The following is a 24,303-nucleotide window of genomic DNA, read 5'->3' as shown; positions in this document are numbered from 1 at the left end:
TTCTCGTGTTCTTGATAGGTTTTGATGGAACGCTCGAGGTGTTGTACATATGGCTTGACAGACAACATCAATGTGCCTCGAAACCAGGAGCAATAAGCCTTCCACCCTTCAATAAAAAGTTGGCTTCACGAAAATATTACAGAGGGGGGAAAAAAAGTCAGTGCGGGAGTAACTCAGTGGGTCAGGCAGCTTCTCTGGGGAACATGGATGGGTCACCTTTCAATTCAATTCAATTCAATTCAATTTATTTGTCATTTGGACCCCTTGAGGTCCAAACGAAATGACGTTTCTGCAGCCATACATTACAAACAAATAGACCCAAGACACAACATAATTTACATAAACATCCATCACATTGCTGTGATGGAAGGCCAAAAAAACTTATCTCTCCACTGCACTCCCCCCCCCCCCCCCCCCCCCCCCCCCATGTCAGAGTCAAAGTCAAAGCCCCCGGCTGGCGATGGCGATTGTCCCGCGGCCATTAAAGCCACGCCGGGTGATGCAAGGTCGCACACCGGGTCTTGATGTTGGAGCCCCCGGCGTGCGCTCGCAGAGTCCCGCAGCCATTCCAAGCCGCGCGGGGCGGTGCTGTAAGGCCCCGCTCCAGGAGCTCTTCAACCCCGCAACTCGGGCGGGAGAAGTCGCCGTTGCGGGAGCCCTGAAAAGCGGTCTCCCTCCAGGGACCCGCGGGCTCCCGGTGCCGCCGTCCGCCAGACCCGCAGTTGCAGCCTCCGAATCTCCGGAGGTTTCAAAGGTTCAATGGTCAGTTTAATGTCACGTACACCAATTAAGGTACAGTGAAACTCAAATTACTTTTTAGGTCAAGTGGGAGAATCAATCTGAACAAGGGTCTCCAACACAAAGCATCACCTGTTCATGTTCTCCAGAGATGCTGCCTGAACCTGCTGAGTTACTCCAGCACTTTGTGTGTTTTTGTTTTGTGAACCAGCATCTGCAGTTCCTTGTTGTTACTATTTATTTGAGGGGGTGAATTATTTACATGAAGGATTCTGCTGCGAAACTTGGATGAAGAAGGGTCTCGACCCGAAAGGCCACCCATTCCTTCTCTCCAGAGGTCCTGCTGAGTTACTCCAGTACTTTGTGCCTAACCAGCATCTGCAGTTCCTTCCTACACAATTCGTTGGATGTGTACATTTGATTGATGCCTTGCGATTGTCAAATGGGCCCTTTAAGGAAAATATTTTCATTCCTTTAAAAGTTGGCTCATTGATTATTTTTAAATCCATATACACTTGCGGTGGGGGGGGGGGGGAATTCACTTCATTAAAGCAGCAAGTTTCGACCCAGTTGCTGAGTCATATTACTCATATAATCCTGGCATCATTGGGACTTTCCGCGTGCCACTATGCTGAGGTGGCATGTGGGGAAAGGCAGACTTACCATAGCTTTATGCCCAGGATCAGAGAAACTTGCTCACCATTAGTAATATCAGGCTATAAGCCTGCCGTTCTTTGGTAAATTGACACCTCCACCAAGGCAGGTATATCAAACTCCCTTCTAACGTGGTCCTGTATGTATCTTATGAAGAAAGACTGGATAGACTTGGTTTATACTCTCTAGAATTTAGGAGATTGAGAGGGGATCTTATAGAAACTTACAAAATTCTTAAGGGGTTGGACAGGCTAGATGCAGAAAGATTGTTCCCGATGTTAGGGAAGTCCAGGACAAGGGGTCACAGCTTAAGGATAAGGGGGGAATCCTTTAAAACCGAGATGAGAAGAACTTTTTCCACACAGAGAGTGGTGAATCTCTGGAACTCTCTGCCACAGAGGGTAGTCGAGGCCAGTTCATTGGCTATATTTAAGAGGGAGTTAGATGTGGCCCTTGTGGCTAAGGGGATCAGGGGGTATGGAGAGAAGGCAGGTACGGGATACTGAGTTGGATGATCAGCCATGATCATATTGAATGGCGATGATCAGCCATGATCATATTGAATGGCGGTGCAGGCTCGAAGGGCCGAATGGCCTACTCCTGCACCTATTTTCTATGTTTCTATGTTTCTATGTATCTTACCACAAGATAACACACAAAATGCTGGAGTAACTCAGGCATGTGGGCAAGCAGATTCTCTGTATAGAAGGAATGGGTGACGTTTCGGGTCGAGACACCTTCTTCAGACTGAAAGTCAGGGGAGAGGGGAACGAGGGACATGGAAGGGTAAGGTGTAGATACGAGAGATACAGTTCACTGCCAACATTGCGTCAGATTTTTTAAATCGATGGTGCTGAAACAGCCGTGACAGGTTAACTTTCATCTCTGCCTGAGCAGCCCCAGAAAACTGTGTTCAATCCTGAGCTCTGGTCCCATCTGTGTGGAGTTTGCATGTTCCCCGTGTGACCAGGCCTTTATGTGTAGGAAGGGGCTGCAGGTGCTGGTTTAAACGGAAGTTGGACACAAAAAGCTGGAGTAACTTAGCGGGTCAGACAGCATCTCTGGAGAAAATGAATAGATGACGTTTCGGGTCTGAAGAAGGGTCTCAACTCGAAACATTTTGTGTCCATCTTCAGTCTTGCCAATATCTTTCCACCACGTACCACTCTCATATCTGCCTCATCTACCACAATGCCAACTATCACATTCCACCACTTTTTGTGGAACAAAATAACATTCTCTGTGCTTCTTCTTCAAACTTTGGTCCTCTCAATTTAAAGCTTTGCCCTCTAGTCTTTGACATTTCACATCCTCGGAAAAAGGTTCTGACTGTCTACCCTATCTATGCCTTCCGTAGGGCGGCATGACGGCGCAGCGGTAGAGTTGCTGCCTTACAGCGCCACAGACCCAGGTTTGGTCCTGAACACAGGTGCTGTCTGTGCGGAGTTTATACGTTCTCCCCGTGACCTGCGTGGGTTTTCTCCGGGAACTCCGATTTCCTCCCACACTCCAAAGACGTACAGGTTTGCAGGCTAATTGGCTTGGTGTAATTGTAATAATTGTCCCTAGTGTGTGTAGGATAGTGTTAGTGTGCGGGGATCGCTGGTCAAAGAGAGCTCGGTGGGCCGAAGGGCCTGTTTCCGTGCTGTACCTCTAAACTAAACCGTATATACTTCTACCATGTTTCCTCTCAGCCACAGAAAACAATCCAAGTTCAGACGACCTCTCCTTAAAGCTAATTGTTAGAAAATTCAAAATTGTTTAATTGCAATTAAATCTTGGGTCCCTATCCGATGCTCTTACCATCAGAGCCTTATGCGCTCTTTTGAGTTTTTATACTTGGTTTATTCGGGCATTCAGTGCTCTAACACAACTCTGTCTGGTTAAAATAGACAATAAACAATAGGTGCAGGAGTAGGCCATTCGGCCCTTCAAGCCAGCTGTGATCAGCCATTCACTGTGATCATCCACAATCAGTACCCCGTTCCTGCCTTCTCACCATATCCCCTGACTACGCTATCTTTAAGAGCTCTATCTAACTCTCTCGTGAAATCATCCAGAGAATTGGCCTCCACTGGCATCTGAGGCAGAGAATTCCTTCCTCATTAAACGTCAACTTTACTCTAGTTTTGACATTACTTTACGCAAAACAAAACATGCAAGATTTATCTCGTGATTATCATAAAGAGGAAGGGAAGTTGAGTGGGAGGGGGGTGAGCTTTTTTTGTCGTTTCTTTATAGTTTCCAATATCCACACGACAGTCATAGAGTGATACAGCATGGAACCAGGCCCTTCAGCCCAACTTGCCCACACCAGCCAACATGTCCAAGCCACACTAGTCCCACCTGCCTGCATTAGGCAGCAACTGTGGCGTAAACTGTGACGTTTCGGGTTGAGACCCTTCTTCAGCTTTCGACCCGAAACGTCACCTATTCCTTGGGCTGCCTGACTCCAGCATTTTGTGTCTAACTGCACTTTGAGCGTCTCGATTGCTACGAGATATGGAGCAGCCGGCATGACTTCAGTCTGAACTTCCTCTCCAGTCTAGACTGTACATGATAGATTTGCTGCTTTACAGAACCATAGACCCTGGTTCGGTCCTGACCACAGGCGCTGTCTGTACGGAGCTTGTACGTTCTCCCCGTGACCACGTGGGTTTTCTCCGGGTGCTCCAGTTTCCTCCCACATCCCAAAGATGTACAGGTTTGTTGGTTTCGGTAAAATTGTAGTGTGTTGGATAGTGCTAGTGTATGGGGATTGCTGGTCGGCACGGACTCGGTGGGTCGAAGGGCCTGTTTCCGCACTGTATCTCTAAACTAAACTAAAACTCAGTGGGACAGGCAACATCTCTGGAGGGATGGATTATTCATGTTGAAAGAAGCCCCACGGCCCAACTTGTCCAAGCTGACCAAGATGTTGATGCTCGTCACATTTGCCTGCATTTGGTCCATAATCTTCAAAACCTTTTCTATCCATGCACCTGTCCAAATGTCTTTTAAATCCTGTTATTGTACCCATCTCATTACACAGAGGCGCAGTGGTAGAGTTGCTGCCTTGCTGCGCTTACAGCCCCAGAGACCCGGGTTCGATCCTATCTACGGGTTCTGTCTGTACGGAGTTTGCACGTTCTCCCCCTGACCGCGTGGGTTTTCTCCAAGATCTTCGGTTTCCTCCCACACTCCAAAGACGTGCAGGTTTCTAGGTTAATTGGCTTTGTATGAATGTTAAATTGTCCCGAGTGTGTGCTAATGTGCGGGGATCGCTGGTCGGCGTGGACTCAGTGGGCCGAAGGGCCTGTTTCTGCGCTGTATCTCAAAACGAATCTCAAAACAAAACAAAAACATCATCTGGTGCAGCAGCATCGATGGAGCGAAGGAAATAGGCAACGTTTCGTCCCGAAACGTTGCCTATTTCCTTCGCTCCATAGATGCTGCCGCGCCCGCTGAGTTTCTCCTGCACTTTTGTCTACCTTCGATTTTCCAGCATCTGCAGTTCCTTCTTGAACAAAAACATCAACTGGCAGCTTGGTCCATATACCCACCACCCTCTGTGTGAAGAAGTTAATGGCATTTCACAGTAGCTTGGGTTAAACTCAGTCCAAAATGCAACCAACCAAGCAAGCAAATTAAACACAGCACTATTTGAGGAAGGACATCCTTGTGATTGAGGCAGTGCAGCGTAGGTTCACGCAATTGATCCCTGGGGTGGCGGGACTGTCATACGAGGAAAGATTGAAAAGACTAGGCTTGTATTCACTGAAGTTTAGAAGGATGAGGGGGATCTTATAGAAACATATAAAATTATAAAAGGACTGGACAAGCCAAATGCAGGAAAAATGTTCCCAATGTTGGGCGAGTCCAGTACCAGGGGCCACAGGCTTAGAATAAAGGGGAGGTCATTTAAGACTGAGGTGAGAAAAAACATTTTCACACAGAGAGTTGTGAATTTATGGAATTCCTTGCCACGGAGGGCAGTGGAGGCCAAATCACTGAATGGATTTAAGAGAGAGTTAGATAGAGCGCTAGGGGCTAGTGGAGTTAAGGGATATGGGGAGAAGGCAGGTATGGGTTATTGACAGGGGACGATCAGCCATGATCACAATGAATGGCGGTGCTGGTTTGAAGGGCCGAATGGCCTCCTCCTGCACCTATTTTCTATGTTTCTATGTTTCTATTGCCTAAAGGCTGGTGATCTTGAAGCAGCTAAAATAGAACAGGTTCTAGAGTCGGAAATGGAATGGAAATGTTGCGATGGCAGTGTAGAAGTGAAAGTGATGCTTTGCCATGGGGGTGCTCACCCACCTCTAAACATTAGCTCATCTCAGTCCATTTTCTCACTAGCAAGAGCTCCGAAGTTTACAGTTACACAGCAGGAAAATGGGGTTGAGAGAGAAAAATAGATAAGCCACGATGGAATGGTTGAGATGACTCCATGGGCAGAATGACCTAATTCTGCTCCAATGTCTTATGGTCCTACTTGGCAATTGTGCCAACAAACCACTCATCTGTATCACTGGGACACAGGGACCTAGAGTCCATTAAACCATTCATAACCCATTATATCCTGTGCCTTTTCTCCATTTAGTTTAGTTTAGGTTATGGCAATAGACAATAGACAATTGGTGCAGGAGTAGGCCATTCGGCCCTACGAGCCAGCACCGCCATTCAATGTGATCATGGCTGATCATCCACAATCAGTACCCTGCTCCTGCCTTCTCCCCATATCCCCTGACTCCGCTATTTTTAAGAGCCCTATCTAGCTCTCTCTTGAAAGCATCCAGAGAACCCGCCTCCACTGCCCTCTAAGGCAGCGAATTCCACAGACTCACCACTCTCTGTGAGAAAAAGTGTTTTCTCATCTCCGTTCCAAATAGCTTACTCCTTATTCGTAAACTGTGTGTGGCCCCTGGTTCTGGACTCCCCCAACATCGGGAACATGTTTCCTGCCTCTAGTGTGTCCAAGCCCTTAACAATCTTAAATGTTTCAATGAGATTCCCTCTCATCCTTCTAAACTCCAGAGCTCGATCTAACTCTCTCTTTAGTTCAGAGAAACAGCGCCCTTTAGCCCACTGAGTCCACACCGACCCGCGATCCCTGCACATTAACAGTACCTGACGCAATTTTAATTTTACACCAAGCCAATTAACCTACAAACCTGCACGTCTTTGGAGTGTGGGAGGAAACTGAAGATCTCGGAGAAAACCCACGCGGTCACGGGGAGAACGTACAGACAAGCACCCGTAGTCAGGATCGAACCCGGGTCTCTGGCGCTGAAAGGCAGTAGCTCTACCGCTGCGCCTCTGTGCCGCCTACTTTACCCACTTGATTCAGAAAAGTTACCACCCTTGAGTAATCCTAGGCTTGATGTTTTAACTCAGCCAGTTCTATGTACAGCAGGAGAGGAAAGAAGTGATAGCCTTCGCTATGAGGAACTTCATATCACAACAGCCTCAGACTCGTCAATAATACAGATGTTTACATGGAGATTTTCAGTTTATTCTAAGTGAGGTTTGCTTCTAGTTCATTTAGAGACTGTGCGGAAACAGGCCCTTCGGCCCACCAGGTCCGCGCCAACCAGCAATCCCTGCACATTAACACTACCCTACACACACTACGGGACAATTTACATTTACACCAAGGCAATTTACCTACAAACCTGTACGTCTTTGGAGTGTGGGAGGAAAGCGAAGATCTTGGAGAAAACCTACGCAGGTTACGGGGAGAATGTACAAACTCCGTACAGACAGCACTCGTGGTCAGGATCGAACCCGGGTCTCCGGCGCTGTAAGGCAGCAACCGTGCAGCAAGTCTTATTAAAGTGTGTTGAAGGAAACCGGGGCTCCCGGAGAAAACCCACGTGGTCAATGTGCTTGCCTGGGGCATCTCAGGCCTTTCCACTGCTCTGTTAACAGTTTTGTGCCTTTGTTAACAGTTTTGTGCCTTGCACAAATGCAGGCTGTGTGTTGTTTGTGTGGATACAGAGAGTTGCATCATCTCTAGAGGTGGGTGCTTTTGTGGAGAGATGACGTTTTCCTGTAAAACTAACCGATTGGAATAAGCTGTGCAACAGGCTCTATTTATACATTTGGTCAAGACATTGTCACAGTGGCACAGCGGTAGAGTTGCTGCCTCACAGCTCAAGAGACCAGTGTTCGATCCTGACCACGGGTGCTGTCTGTACGGAGTTTGTACATTCTCCCAGTGACCACGTGGGTTTCCTTCTGGTGCTCCGGTTTCATCCCACATTCCAAAGACATGTCGGTTTGCAGGTTATATGGTTTCGGTAAACTATAATAAAAAGCCCCTAGTGTGTAGGATAGCGCTAGTATATGGTGGTTGGCGTGGAATCGGTGGGCCGAAGGGCCTGTTTCTACTCTGTATCTCAAAAGTCAATGTCTACAGCAAAGAAAAGGTCCTGTCACTACATGCTGGGCTGGCCCTTCAGAACAGAAATCCCAAGCCAACACTTCAAATGATACTGTGTGTAGGGGAGGAACTGCAGATGCTGGTTTAAACCAAAGACAGGCACAAAATGCTGGAGTAACTCAGCGGGACAGGCAGCATCTCTGGAGATAAGGAATAGGTGACGTTTCGGGTGGAGACCCTTCTTCAGGTTGAGAGTCGGGTGAAAGGGAAATGAGAGATATGATCAGTACACAGGACAATGAATGGACGATTTGCAGAAAGCAATGAAAATCAAGGAAATGTGGAGCTCACAATGCTCCATTGTTGGCTGTGGGCCAGGTGATAACGAGTTAATTGTAGCTTTCTGTCATTTGTGCAACTAGAGTTCCGGGCAGACCTGGGCAAAGCTGCACCTTGCCAAGATTGTCCTTAATTTATGCAACTTCGGAGAGGACAAGGGGCGGAATGAGCCTCGGAGGCATGAACAGCCGTCTACCACAAACTCGGCTGAGTAGAGAATCAGACTTAGTGAATTAAGTCGGACTGGAACAGTTCCACGGTCAACAGTCATTGAAATTCAGGACCGTCTCTTTGAAAGAAAGTTGTAATCTTAGCTTAGAGATACAGCACGGAAACTGTCCCAGAGAGTCCATGCCGAGCGTGGATGACCCGTTCACCCGAGTTCTACGTCACCTCACTTTCCCCATCCACTCCCTTCACACTGGGAGCAATGTACAGAGAGGCAATTAACCTACAATCCCGCTTGTCTTTGAGATGACAGAGGGAGGAGACCAGAGAACCGAGAGGAAACCCACACACAGTCACAAGGAGAACATGCAGACTCCACACAGTCAGCAGCTGAGGTCAGGATTGAACCCGGGTCAAATTGTGAACACCATCGAATGTTGTTTAATTTACTGATGTTAAAGGCACAGAAAAGTGAAAACGCACACCTCCAGATTCAGGGACAGTTTCTTCCGAGTTATTATCAGGCAACTGAACCGTTGTCTCAGAGTGCAGTTCTCATTGTACCTCATCTACATCACTGGAGACCTTTAAACTATCTTTAATTGGATTTAATCTTGCACTAAACGTTATACCATTTATCCTGTATCTGTACACGGTGGACAACTAGATTGCAGTCATATACAGTCTTTTCACTGACTGGTTAGCAGACAACAAAAAGCCTTTCACTGTACCTCAGTACACGTGACAATAAACTAAACTAAACTAAATAGCGCCAAATTAATTTCATTACTCTTTGGACAATTTGGAGAATGTTAAAGGCATTATGTGGGTTGGGTGAAATGTAAGTTTATGATTATAAGTGGTGGCCACTATGGAAAAGCAAAAGTGTATTTTAAATAAGCTTCATCAAAACCTTCACAGGGCTAAGACTGGTGAGGCATCGCAATGTCAAGTCAAGTCAAGTCAAGTTTATTTGTCACATACACATACGAGATGTGCAGCGAAATGAAAGTGGCAATGCTCGCGGACTTTTGTGCAAAAGACAAACAACAAAACAACCAAACAAATTATAAACACAATCATAACACACATATTATTTTACATAATAAATAATAGAAGGAAAAACGTTCTGGAGAGTTAGTCCCTGGTGAGAAAGGCGTTTACAGTCCGAATTGCCTCTGGGAAGAAACTCCTTCTCAACCTCTCCGTTCTCACTGCATGGCAACGGAGGCGTTTGCCTGACCGTATGTTCATTGTTGGGCAGAACCAGTGGGAGATGAGGTGCTTTCATTTACTCAGAAACATAGTCGAAAAGGAGGCGGCACGGTGGCGCAGCGGTAGAGTTGCTGCCTCACAGCGCCAGAGGCCCAGGTTCGATCCTGACTACAGCCTCTGTCTGTAGTGAGTTTGTACGTTCTCCCCGTGACTGCGTGGGTTTTCTCCGGGTGCTCCGATTCCCCCCCCCCCCTACCCCCATAAGGCGTGCAGGTTTGAAGGTAAATTGGCTTCGGTAAAATTGTAAATTGTCCCTACTGCATGGGGTAGTGCCAGTGAACGGGCCGATTGCTGGTTGGAACGGATCTGTCGGACCGAAGACCCTGTATCCGCACTTGATCTCCAACGTGCGCAGTGAATGGTTGACGATGAAGCAAAATAGATCACGGTTTAATGGCTCTGGAGACATTCTGTGTCAAACAACAAATAGAAACATAGAAACATAGAAAATAGGTGCAGGAGGAGGCCACTCGGCCCTTCGAGCCAGCACCGCCATTCATTGTGATCATGGCTGATCGTCCCCTATCAATAACCCACGCCTGCCTTCTCCCCATATCCCTTGACTCCACTAGCCCCTAGAGCTCTATCTAACTCTCTCTTAAATCCATCCAGTGACTTGGCCTCCACTGCCCTCTGTGGCAGGGAATTCCACAATTTCACAACTCTCTGGGTGAAAATGTTTTTTCCCACCTCAGTCTTAAATGACCTCCCCTTTAATCTAAGACTGTGTGGCCCCTGGTTCTGGACTCGCCCAACATTGGGAACATTTTTCCTACATCTAGCTTGTCCAGTATAAAATATAATTTTATATATTTAAATAAGATCTCCCTCATCCTTCTAAACTCCAGTGAATACAAGCCTAGTCTTTTCAATCTTTCCTCATATGACAGTCCCGCCATCCCAGGGATCAATCTCGTGAGCCTACGCTGCACTGCCTCAATCACAAGGATGTCCTTCCTCAAATTAGGAGACCAAAAATAACATTGCTTACCTCCTCCTTGCCTTCAAACCATTGGTACTGTAGTGCGGTGGGCCCTATGGCAGAGCATTGAAGAGTGACAGGACAGCCAGCCGGGACAGAGGCACACTCGGGTTCTTTTGTGATGACAATACCTGCGGAGAGACATTTTTCTCCCATGAATCAAAGTCGGATTGCAACAACGCCGAACGAACGAGCTTCCAACCACTAGGACTTCCACTCTTGGTTCCCAATGGTCAACTTGAGTCAGCCAATTCCAACATTTCCATCGTGTAGTTCCATCAAGGATCTATCAGTTGGCCAAACGTCTGCCCCTTAACCAGAGACCTGGGTTCGATCCTGACCTCTGGTGCTGTCTGTATAGAGTTTGCACGTTCTCCCCGTGACCTGCCTTGGGTTTTCTCCGGATGCTCCGGTTTCCTCGGACACTCCAAAGACTTGTAACAATCAGTGCCCCGTTCCTGCCTTCTCCCCATATCCCCTGACTCCGCTATTTTTAAGAGCCCTATCTAGCTCTCTCTTGAAAGCATCCAGAGAACTGGCCTCCACCACCTCTGAGGCAGAGAATTCCACAGACTCACAACTCTTTGTAACAGCTGATAAATATGAAGGGAACCTGTTTATATGCACAAGAGACAAGGAACTGCGGATGCTGGACTCTAAAGCAAAATACAAAGGTCTGGAGAAACTCAGCGGGTGAGGCAACATCTGTGGAGGCAATGGACAGGCGACGTTTCGGGTTGAGATTGGATTCTGAAGAAAGTCTCCTGACCCGAAACATCGCCTGTCAGCCTGAAGAAGGGGCCCAACCTCTAACGTTTTCTGTCCATTCCCTCCACAGATGCCGCCTGACCCGCAGAGTTACTCCAACGCATTGTGCCTTGCATATACATGAGAAAGTTTCATTTCTCTACGCCTCCTTGTTTCATAATACAAGTCGTAAACCCCAGGCCTTACATTTCTATTGCAAATACGAAGACATTTGAAAAGGTCACCAGTGGAATATCCCCAGGCTACTCATAGAAATACAATGTTCTTCTCCTTGTAGAAACAAGGAACTGCAGATGCTGGTTAATGCACAAAAGTACACAAAATGCTGGAGTAACTCAGCAGGTCAGGCAGCATATATGGAGAACATGGATCAGTGATGTTTTGGGTCGAGAGCCTTCAGACTGATTGTGGGGCTGGTGGGGGGGGGGGGGGGGGGAGTGGGGGGAGTGGGGGTAGAACCACCAACTCCAATCTGCCCTCCTTGCCTGCGTCTACCTATTACCCCTCACTTTTCATCCTGCCTCTCCCAGTCTGACGAAGGTTCGCGACCCGAAACATCACCAATCCATGTTCTCCAGAGATACTGCCTGACCCGCTGAGTTAAGGGCCTGTCCCACGAGCATGCGACTCCATGTGGCAAGCGCGACCTAACGTGGTCGCTTGAGCCGTACGGCCTCGCGGGGCCGGTCCCACTTCGATCGCCGGAGCCGTATGGAGTTGTGCGGAGCTGGTCCCGACATCGCGCGGGGCTCCGAAAAACTGACCGTGTTCAAAAATTCCACGCGGCAACGACCTGTTGGCCTGCAGCAGCCTCGCCGCCGTACCCTCCGCCTCGACGGGCGTACGCAGCATCTCGACGCCGTACGTCACGCGCGCGGACTTTACGTCACTCACTCGACCTCCGCGCGGCCCCCACTTCCGGTTTGGCCGCGCTTGCCGCATGCAGGTAGCTTGCTGGTGGGACCGGCCCTTTACTCAATAAATAGATGAATATATAGATAAATAAATAAATACAAAGAAAAGAAGGGCGGCACGGTGGCGCAGTGGTAGAGTTGCTGCCTCACAGCGCAGGAGACCCGGGTTCAATCCTGACTACAGGTGCTGTCTGTACGGAGTTTGTACGTTCTCCCCATGACCTGCATTGGTTTATCTCCGAGATCTTCCGTTTCCTCCCACACTCCAAAGACGTATATTTCGTTGTCTCTGTACTGTACACTGACAATGACAATTAAAATTGAATCTGAATCTGAATCTGGTGTAGGTTTGTAGGTTAATTGGCTTGGTGTAAATGTAAAATTGTCCCTAGTGTGTGTGTGTGTGTGTGTGTGTGTGTGTGTGTGTGTGTGTGTGTGTGTGTGTGTGTGTGTGTGTGTGTGTGTGTGTGTGTGTGTAGGACAGTGTTAGTCCGCGGGGGTCGCTGGTCAGCATGGACCCGGTGGGCCGAAGGGCCTGTTTCCCCGCGGTATCTCTAAGCCAAACTAAAAAAAAACGAAACCAGTCAAAAACACACAGGCTTCCTTCCACCTGTGGCTCTGAGACATCTGCCGTAAGATCGAACAGGAGCCGTTAGAATTAGGAACTGAAACAAAAGGCCAATCTTTCTGTTGGAAAGAGAAATCCCAGTTCTTCACCTGCCTTATTTAAAATGATTCGTTTGAAACCACATTTCCAAAACCAGCCCCTTTTAATTAAAACAGGAAAAGCAAGTTTCACAGGGGAATGCAAGAAACTGTATTCGGCAGCTTTGATCACTAGGTTAATATTAGTCGACACAATGCAATAAGACGCTATTTATCCCAGGAGGGATATTGATCTGCCGACTGTCATAAAACACCAGATACATGAAGCATGAAATTAAAGTGACGAGTGGAAAGGTGTGGGTGGGGGGGATCTTTGGTTTAGGTTAGGCAAGTTTGATGTTTACTCTCTTTATTGGTTGTTTATTAGGTTAGGCATGATTTTTATTTGATTGCACATTAGTGTTACACACATATATGTGTGTGTGTATGTATGTGCGTATGTATATACTCACACGCACAAAAAGCTGGAGTAACTCAGTGGGACAGGCAGCATCTCTGGAGAGAAGGAATGGGTGACTTTTCGGGTCGAGGCCCTTCTTCAGTCACACACATATATATATATATCATACGTAAATATATATATATATATATATATATATATATATTTGACATATACACACACACACACACACCCACATATATATACGTACATATATACATACATATATATACACACACATAATATAATGTGCACATTACACACATATATATCATACACATATATATATGCATATATATGCACATATATATGTACACATATATATATATATACATATACACATGTATATAATGTGCACATTACACATACACACACACATACACATATATATAGATACACATTCACACATGTATATATACACACAGGGATATATATATATATACACACACACACATATATATATATACACACACACACACACATATATATATATATATATATATACACATACACACACACACACATATATATACATACATATATATATACATATATATATATATACATATACATACTATTTTCCTTTTGAGATGATGTGGATGAATACAATTGCAAGCATGGAGGTCCTCTGGAGGTCAGCAGTCAAGCCAGCCATGTAAACATGTTTGTGCAGTTTTATGTCCAGCTCCCATGACCTTCTGACTCAAAGACACAGCTGACGCTAGCCAATGGCAACTTCCTGTTGTGGAAAGTGTGACTCTTAACTCTCATCATTGGGATTCTTTTCTCTCTCTCTCACTGCGTTGCGATCGTCCGTGAGGTGCAGCGTTACCTGGCGTGTGGGAGCATTAAATATTCTCCGTAGAAGCAATGCCAATAACAGCTGCAGACAGACTGAGGAAGGGTCTCGACCTGAAACGTCACCCATTCCTTCTCTCCAGAGATGCTGCCTGTCCCGCTGAGTTACTCCAGTGTCTATCTTCGTTGTAAACCAGCATCTGCAGTTCCTTCCTACCAATAACAGCTGTGTTTAAAACCCACGCGTTACTGATTGGTTCTGCCTCTGCCCACAGACCATGACCGGGCAAACAAAAATCCTTCCCCTGCAACCGCAGGAGATACCCCATGCAACCGCAACAACTGTCCCTATACCTCCCCACTCGACTCCGTCCAGGGACCCCGACAGTCCTTTTAAGTTAGGCAGAGGTTCACTTGCACCACGTCCAACCTCATCTACTCTATCCTTTGTTCAAGATGTGGACTCTTATACATCGGCGAGACCAAACGTAGACTGGGCGATCGTGTCACTGAAAACCTTCGCTCAGTCCGACTGGATCTACCTGATCTCCCGGTTGCTAAACACTTTAATTCTCCTGTGTTCAAGAAGGAACTGCAGATGCTGGAAGATCGAAGGTACACAAAAATGCTGGAGAAACTCAGCGGGTGCAGCAGCATCTATGGAGCGAATGAAATAGGCAACGTTTCGGGACAAAACCCTCCTTCAGACTTTAATTCTCCTTCCCATTCCCACACTGACCTTTCTGTCCTAGGCCTCCTCCATTGTCAGAGTGAGGCCAAACGCAAACTGGAGGACCAGCATCTCATATTTTGCTTGGGCAGCTTACAGCCCAGTGGTTTGACTCTTGATTTCTCAAACTTCAAGTAACCCCTGCATTCCCTCTCTCTCTCCATCCCTTCCCCACCCAAGTCACACCAGCTTTTAGTTCTTACCTAGAAAACTGCTAACAATGGCCTGTTTCCTTTATCATTGTTACTTTTTTGCATATCTTTCATTCATTTGTTCGTTTCTCTTGACATCATCGATTATATCTCTCGTTTCTTTTTAAGAAGATTTGTTTGACACATCTTAAACAAACTTTTTTCACACAGAGAGTGGTGAATCTCTGGAACTCTCTGCCACAGAGGGTAGTTGAGGCCAGTTCATTGGCTATATTTAAGAGGGAGTTAGATGTGGCCTTTGTGGCCAAGGGGATCAGAGGGTATGGAGAGAAGGCAGGTAGTGGGATACTGAGTTGGATGATCAGCCATGATCATATTGAATGGCGGTGCAGGCTCGAAGGGCCGAATGGGCCTACTCCTGCACCTAATTTCTATGTTTCTATGTTTCCCTTTCCTATGGCTTTCAGATAGACCCGTTGGCATACAGTCCTCCCGTTCCTTCTCTCCAGAGATGCTCCCTGTCCCGCTGAGTCACTCCAGCTTTTTCTGTCTATCCCCGGTTTAAACCAGCATCTGTAGTTCCTTCCTAAATACAAGAAAAACTTCCCGATTTGAAAGAAAAATATCCAAACTTCAAATACTGGAAATCCAAAACAAATATTTTAAAAAAAGCCGGAAATGCTCAGCAGGCCAGGCCAGGCCAGGCCGCATCAGTGGGAAGAGAAACAAAGTCAATGTTTTAGGTCAGAGAGAAAAAAAAAATAGACAAAGTGCTGGAGTAACTCTGCGGGTCAGGCAGCATCGCTGGAGAATATGGATAGATGAAATTTGGGGCAGGATCCTTGTTAGACAGGTCGGAGATTCTTTGTCCGAGCGCACGTGACATCTGTAGAAGGGTCCCCTTAATTTTGGTTGATGGTTAATCGAGAGATGCTGCCTGTTCTGCTTTTTGTGTCCATGTTCGGTGTAAACCAGCATCCGCACTTCCTTCCTACAACTATATTTGTAGGTTAATTGCCTTCTGCAAATTTCACCCCCGTGTGTAGGATATAGAACTGCTGTGAATGGGTGATCGATGGTCGGCATGGACTTGGTGGGCCGAAGGGCCTGTTTCCACGCTGCATCTCCAAGCTAAGGTCATCATAAGGTCATAAGTGATAGGAGTAGAATTAGGCCATTCGGCCCATCAAGCCTGCTCCGCCATTCAACCTTGGCTGATCTATCTCTCCCTCAAAACCACATCCTCTGCCTAATCCCCATAACCGCTGACACACGTACTAGTCTAAAATCTATCTATTCCTGCCTTCAAAATATCTACTGACTTGGCCTCCACAGCCTTGTGTGGCAATGAATTCCACAAGACATTTCTCCTCATCTGCTTCCTACAAGAACGTCCTTTAATTCTGAGGCTATGACCACTGGTCCTAGACTCTCCTACTAGTGGAAACATCCTCTCCACAACCATTCTATCCAAGCCTTTCACTATTCTGTATGTTTCAATATTGTCCCCCCCCCCCACCTCCCCCCCTTCTGAACTCCAGCGAGTACAGGCCCAGTGCGGACGAACGCTCAACATAGGTTAACCTCCTCGTTGTTGTAAACCTCCTCTGGACCCTCTCCAGAGCCATAAAATCCTTCCTCAGATATGGTGCCCAAAATTGCTCACAATATTCCAAATGCGGCCTTACCAGCACCTTATAGAGCCTCAACATTACAACTCTGTTTTTGTACACAACCCCTCTTGAAATAAATGCTAGCATTGAGTTTGCTTTCCTTACGATATGATAGAACTATTTATCCCAGGAGGGAAATTGATCTGCCTACTGTTATAAAACACAAAATGCATGAAACATGAAATTAAAGTGACGAGTGGAAAGGATTGGGGGTGTGCAAAGATTTGGGGAGGGGGGAGGGGGGGTTGGGCAGTCAGTCTACCCCACGATAGAAGGGGGAGGAGTTGTACAGTTTGATAGCCACAGGGAAGAAGGATCCCCTGTGGCGTTCTGTGCTGCATCTTGGTGGAACCAGTCTGTTGCTGAAGGTGCTCCTCAGGTTGACCAGTGTGTCACGGAGGGGGTGAGCTGTATTGTCCAGGATGCTCCGCAGTTTGAGGAGCATCCTCCCCTCCAAGACCAACCTCCCGTGACTCCAACTCCAACTCCACCCCCAGGACGGATCCGGCCTTCCCGATGAGTTTATTGATCCTATTGGTGTTGGGGGCCTTCGCCTGCTGCCCCGGCACACGGCAGCGAAGAAGATGGCACTGGCTACCACCAATTAATAGAACATCTGCAGCATCTTACTGCAGATGTTGAAGTAGCGGAGCCTTCTCAAAAAGTACAGCCGGCTCTGTCCCTTCTTGTACAGGGCCTCAGCGTTCCTGGACCAGTCCAGTTTACTGTCCAGGTACACTCCAAAGTATTTGTACACCTGGTAAACTGCACATGCACACCATTGATGGAGACAGGGGTGTTCCTCTCCTCCTAAACTCCACCATTAACTCCTTAGTCTTGTCGGCGTTGAGCTGTAGGTGATTTAGCCCACACCACTCAACAAAGTCGTTGACGACACACACCTCTGTATCAGCTTCACTGATGCAGCCCACAATTGCAGAGTCATCTGAAAACTACTGCAGGTGGCAGGAGTACCAGTTATAACTGAAGTCCGCAGCGTGAATGGTGAAGAGGAAGGGAGAGAGGATCATCTCCCGTGGGGCCCCTGTGTTGGTCACCACCATGTTCGAGACACAGTTCCGCGGCCAATTGCTACCGATTCTTTACTGGCTTTGCTGGTCAACTCCTGGATCAAGGAGGTAATATTGAAGTCGGGCAGGTTGAAGAACATCATGGAGGCCTCACATCATCCAGGTTTATTCGTCACATACACATACGAGACGGGCAGTGAAATGAAAAGTGGCAATGCTCGCGGACTTTGTGCAAAAAGACAAACAAACAAACAACCAAACAAACTACAAACAGAATGGAACAGTATCACATATTCTTTTACATATGAAATATTGTGGGTGGAAGGAAAAAGGGAGAAAAACAGCAATTTAAAAAAAAAGCAGTAGAGTGGTACGGTAAAATTAGTCCCTGGTGAGATGGGAGTTTATAGCCCTAATGGCCTCTGGGAAGAAACTCCTTCTCAACCTCTCCGTTCTCACAGCATGGCAACGGAGGCGTTTGCCTGACCGTGGCAGCTGGAACAGTCCGTTGCAGGGGTTGAAGGGGTCTCCCATGATTTTATTGGCTCTGGAGTTGCACCTCCTGTTGTATAGTTCCTGCAGGGGGGCGAGTGAAGTTCCCATAGTGCGTTCGGCCGAACGCACTACTCTCTGCAGAGCCTTCTTGTTCCGGACAGAGCAATTCCCAAACCAGATTGTAATATTTCCGGACAAGATGCTTTCCACAGCCGCTGAGTAGAAGCACTGGAGGATCCTCGGAGACACTCTGAATTTCCTCAATTACCTGAGGTGGTAAAGGCGCTGCCTTGCCTTACTCACGAATGCTGCGGCGTGTGATGCCGCTAGTACAACACGCTATGCTAGTTTTGTCAACACTGCATAACTATTACAGCAACCCCTTGCCTGGTAGTATTATGTGGGCTGAGAAAGGTGGTTTAGTTTCAGATTCAGATTCAATTTTAATTGTCATTGTCAGTGTACAGTACAGAGACAACGAAATGCATTAGATTCCCTCAACCATTTTAGATGACAACAAAATACTATTAATAAAGTAGCAGTGGAGGAATTACTTCCTCTGCTGGAAAACATGCAGATGAAAGAGTCGGTAACATTAGTAGGCCCAAAGTGCTGGAGTAACTCAGCGGGTCAGGTAGCATCTCTGGAGAAGCTGGTGGTCTTTCTGCAAAATTATGGCCCGGTGGTCGTCTGTGGGGTCATGGTCCGGGGGTGAGTGTCCAGGGGCCGGGTGACCTTTCAGGTCAGGTCTGATGAAGGGTCCCTCCCCGAGGCATCTACTATCCCACTCTCTTCAGAGATCCTGCCTGACCCAGTAGAGATACTTCAGCATTCGGTGTCCAGCTTTGGTAGAAACCAGCATCAGCAGTTCATTTATGTCACATCATGTTAGGATAACACAAGTTGGGAGGCTGAGGACGAGCACTTCAACCAAAGGGGTGGGAGATTGCAACCTTCTCGTGGTCCACTAATCCAATCAGCCCCACGTGCCCAAACAAATAGATCAAATAGAACAAGTTGACCTGCAACTTTAGGCTGTGCACGCCATATGCAAGAAGAAGACTTCATTCAAAACGGTGGGAATGTGGAACAGGGGCAAAGTTGAAAGGGGCAGCGAGGGTGGGTGAGTGCCTGGAACACACTGCCAGGAGTGGCGTTGATGAGGCCACATCAGTGGCATTTGAAAGACTATTAGATTAGCGTATAGATATGTAGCGAATGGAGGGTTATGGGTTACGTACAGGTAGATACTTGATGGTCCTGGCACCGTGATTGGCAGAGACATGATGGGCCGAAGGGCCCGTTCTTGTGCTGTACTGCTCCATGTTCTAAACCTGGAGGCTGGCAATAGAAACATAGAAACATAGAAATTAGGTGCAGGAGTAGGCCATTCGGCCCTTCGAGCCTGCACCGCCATTCAATATGATCATGGCTGATCATCCAACTCAGTATCCCGTACCTGCCTTCTCTCCATACCCCCTGATCCCCTTAGCCACAAGGGCCACATCTAACTCCCTCTTAAATAGTTAAATCAGTTGAATGTTTTTGTAATGAGACTGTTGAACTTTCCCAGCTGGTAGTTTTATTAACCAGAGCGGGCGTGCGCGCACACGCACACACACACACGTACACGCCACAAATGAATAAACAGGATGACTGCTGCCCATTCTGACGAAGGATTTATGGCAAGTGTCAGGCTAAACATCTGTCCTGTTTTAGCCGCTGTTTGGGATCATGATTCCGTAAGGTTTCGGGTTGTGTCTCAATTTACACCCACAACTCATTTAAATTACATTTAGGACAGTACAGCACAGGAACAGGCCCTTCGGCCCACAATTTCGATGCCGAGCCTGAAACCAAGGCTGACTACAAAACAATAACTTGTACGAAGGAACTGCAGATGCTGCTTTAAACGGTGGAAGGGTCTTGACCCGAATCGTCACCCATTCCTCCTCTCCAGAGATGCTGCCTGACCCGCTGAGTTACTCCAGCTTTTTGCGTCTATATTTGGCGTGAAGAAGCATCTGCAGTTCGTTCCTACACAGATACAAGGCTAGTTAGTACCTTCTATATAGCTGTAACTTTGATGTGCAGGAAGGAACGGCAGATGCTGAGAGAAGGAATGGGTGACACCCTCAGGAGGGTCGTTTCTCGACCTGAAAAGTCTCCCATTCCTTCTCTCCAGAGATGCTGCCTGTCCCACTGAGTTACCCCAGCTTTTTGTGAGTAACTTTGATGCAACTTTTAGATTTACTTTGGCTGAGGCATGAAATTAGTGACTGTATTTCAAAGTCCCTTCATAGAGAAAAAAAAAATAGGTGCAGGAGGAGGCCATTCGGCCCTTCGAGCCAGCACCGCCATTCATTGTGATCATGGCTGATCGTCCCCCAACTGATCATGACATACTGCGATCTCGAAAGGTGCTGTGGAAATAAACGCATTTCTCTTTATTTAAGACTGGATGATGCTTTGCCAAATGAACGCTGCCTTACCCGACTTATCCCTACGTTGCAGGGTTAAGGTTCTTTCAAACCGTTCCTCCCAATTCATCCTCCTTGTGGCTACAAACTCCTCAGCTTCCCTCTGCTGCATCTTCTGAAGGCAGCGGGTGCCGACACATCTTGTCCGTGAACAGGGAGTCACCGCTGTGTCCTCCTGACATCGCCTCTCACACACACCAGTCGCTCGGCAGCTCAGCCTCCAGAATGATCCAGCAGGATAGGAGAAGTAAAAGCAAACGACTTAACCACACGTATTAGTTTGTAGAGACACGCACATAGGGTCAGGCCCCTACGTGGAAAAGTCCCTAGAGTTCCACCACCATCCCCAACAGTCACTACACATGATAGACACAAAGTGCTGGAGTAACTCAGCGGGACAGGCAGCATCTCTGGAGGGAAGGACTGGGCAACGTTTCGGGTCGAGACCCATCTTCAGACTGATCAGTCAAGCGTCACCCATTCCTTCTCCCCACAGATGCTGCCTGTCCCGCTGAGTTACTCCAGCATACTCCAGACTATCTCCAGTGTAATCCAGCATCTGCAGTTCCTTCCTACACAGCAGCGATTAGCAGCTGGCTTGAAATATATCAAAAATACCAAATTAATAGCAGGTGCTGCGGTTTTCGACAATTGAAAGCGACAATTGTGTGATTTACAGCTGGCTTCACAAATGTGTATATTTTAATTGGTTCATCCTATGCAAATTTGACCAAAAGTGATACGAGGGACTTTCGACGTAGTCAAATGTGCCCGGGCGTGTGCTTTTTGCTCAGCATTCAGGATGCATTGTGAAGAACGGCACTGTTTTAGGGGCAGCATGATGGCACAGCGGTAGAGTTGCTGCCCCACGGCCGCTGTCCGTGTAGCACCGTGTCCAGTGCGGCACAGAACCGCTGGCCTCACAACGCCAGAGACCTGGGTTCGATCCCAACCTCAGAGTGCTGTCTGTGTGAAATTTGCACGTTCTCCCTGTGACCACATAGGTATCCTCCACGTGCTCCAGTTTCCTCCCACATCCTAAAGACGTGCAGGTTTGTAGGCTAATGAGCTTCTGTAAAATTGACTCTAGACTCTAAACAGAGTGGAAATAGGTGAATCGGCCCAAGTTACCCACGCCGACCAACATGTCCCATCTAAGGTAGACAAAAGTGCTGGAGAAACCCAGCGGGTGCAGGAGCACTTTTGTCTACGGAGCAAAGGAAATAGGCAACGTTTCGGGCCAAAGCCCTTCTTCAGACATGTATAATGGGGGGGGGAGGGGGGGGGATGGGGGAGAAGAAAGGAAAAACAAAGAGGAGGAGCCCGAGGGCTGAGGGAGAGCTGCAAAGGTGAGGAGACAGCAAGGGCTACCGGAAATTGGTGAATTCAATGTTTATGCCACTAGGGTGCAGACTGCCCAAGCGGAATATGAGGTGTTGCTCCTCCAATTTCCAGCGGTCCTCACTCTGGCCATGGAGGATTTGGAATGGGAGGGGGAGTTGAAGTGCTGAGCCACCGGGAGATCAGGTTGGTTAATGCAAGCCTACACATGGTCTCACCGATGGAGATCAGCTGACATCTAGAGCAGCGGATGTAGATGTCCCATCTACACTAGTCCCGCCTGCCTATGTTTGGTCCATATCCTTCTAAACGTATTCCATCCATGTACCTCCTAAACGTTAAGATGGTACCTGACTCAAATACCTCCTCTGACAGCTTGTTCCAGACACCCACCACCCTTAGTGTAAAACAGTTACCCCTCAGATTCCTATTAAATCTTTCCGCTTCACCTTAAACCTATGTCCTCTGGAACCCAATTCCAAATGTGTAAGGAATAGGTGAGAATACGGGATAACTAGAATGGACAGGTGATCGATAGTTGGTGTTGACTTGGTGGGCCGAAGGGCCTGTTTCCATGCTGTATCTCCAAACTAAACACATAAAACCAGCAGTAAAATGGGTCACGACTGCATATAGATCCATAGACAATCAGTACAACCATGGTGTTTTCGTTTTCGTTTTTTTTTAGAGATACAGCGCGGAAACAGGCCCTTCAGCCCACCGAGTCCGTACCGACCAGCAATCCCCGCAGATTAACACCATTCTACACACACCAGGGGCAATTTTTTTACACTTATACCAAGCCAATTAACCTACAAACCTGCATGTCTTTGGAGTGTGGGAGGAAACCAAATATCTTGGGGGGGAAAAACCCAAAGTGGTCATGGGGAGAACATACAAACTCCAGCACCCGTAGTCGGGATTGAACCCAGGTCTCTGGCACTACAAGCACTGTAAGGCAGCAACTCTACCTCTGTGCCACTGTGCCACCCCCACCATGCAGGCCATCAGGAAGCTATTTATCAATCCTCCATAACCAGATTAGGTCCATAGCTTTCGATGCCTGGGTGATCAAAATGCTTGTCCTTCATATAATGTGGTGACCAGGAGCATGCACTGAATTTAAGGTGTGGCCTAACCATCGTTTTGTAAAGCTGTTGTAAAATTTGACTTGCTTTGTCATAGAGTTTGTCTGACGTTGCACATTTTTTAGTCTGCAAAACCCATTTTCTTTGTTTAAGGTTGGACTTTAAATTATCATTACTAACGTACTTCCTTAAGGCACTCTCATTCAAATGAGGATTTATTTGACAGATATGTCAAATAAATCTGTCATCACATTATTATTCGTCATGCATACATTGAGGTCACAAAGTACTTGAGTAACTCAGCGGGTCAGGCAGCAAAGCTGGAGAAAAGGAATAGGTGACATTTTGGGTCAGAACCCTTCTTCAGAACTAAAGTTGCGGAGGGTGGGAGGGTGGGGTGAAGGGGGGACTGGAGGTAGGAAAATCTCTGGAGAACACGGAAAGGCGACATTTCAGGGCATTACAGACCAGAGAAGAAGACTGAAGAATAGTCCCGACACACTGAGTCACTCCAGCATTTGTGTCTTTTTTTTTTTGCAAACAGCATCTGCAGTTCCCCACCCAAGTTTCACCAAGTACTAGTTTCAACATCGTCTTGTTGAGTCTCATTGTCTCTTACTCATTTTCACCCGGCCCACAGCTAAAACTGGCCTATCCCCTTCATCATTGTTATTGTTTTTTTTGCATATCTTTCATTCATTTGTTCTATATTAGGACCGAGATGAGGAAAACATTTTTCACACAGAGAGTGGTGAATCTCGGAATTCTCTGCCACAGAAGGTAGTTGAGGCCACAGTTCATTGGCTATATTTAAGAGGGAGTGAGATGTGGCTCTTGTGGCTAAAGGGATCAGGGGGTATGGAGAGAAGGCAGGTACAGGATACTGAGTTGGATGATCAGCCATGATCATATTGAATGGTGGTGCAGGCTCAAAGGGCCAAATGGCCTACTCCTGCACCTATTTTCTATATATCTCTATATCATCGTCTATATCTCTCGTTTCCCTTTCCCCTGTCTCACTGAAGAAGGGTTTCGATCCGAAACATCACCTTTTCTCCAGAGATGCTGACTGACCCACTGAGTTACTCCAGCTTTTTGTGTTGATCTTTGGTTCTTTGTTTCTACATACATTGAGGTGCTGGTCTCCAGATTCACTATGTGCTACCTGATACTTTTTGCATGTTACAATGTCTGCATTCCTCCTC

The 24,303-nt window shown here is 47.2% G+C and overlaps 1 protein-coding gene across 2 annotated transcripts in view; it reads right to left on the bottom strand.

The window, feature by feature from the left end:
• Positions 1 to 24,303, bottom strand: part of malt3 (MALT paracaspase 3) — a 96,742-nt gene that overhangs the window by 57,361 nt on the left and 15,078 nt on the right. For both annotated transcript variants that reach the window (XM_055662609.1, XM_055662611.1), the window contains exon 2: positions 10,533 to 10,654. In XM_055662609.1, the coding sequence (XP_055518584.1) occupies positions 10,533 to 10,654 (122 nt within the window). The remainder of the gene's footprint in view (positions 1 to 10,532; positions 10,655 to 24,303) is intronic.

The sequence above is a fragment of the Leucoraja erinacea genome, chromosome 36, assembly GCF_028641065.1.
Source record: "Leucoraja erinacea ecotype New England chromosome 36, Leri_hhj_1, whole genome shotgun sequence".
NCBI classification, from domain to species: Eukaryota; Metazoa; Chordata; class Chondrichthyes; order Rajiformes; family Rajidae; genus Leucoraja; species Leucoraja erinaceus.
The sequence above is the reverse complement of the archived record's forward strand: the minus strand, read 5'-3'. Positions and strand labels throughout refer to the sequence as shown.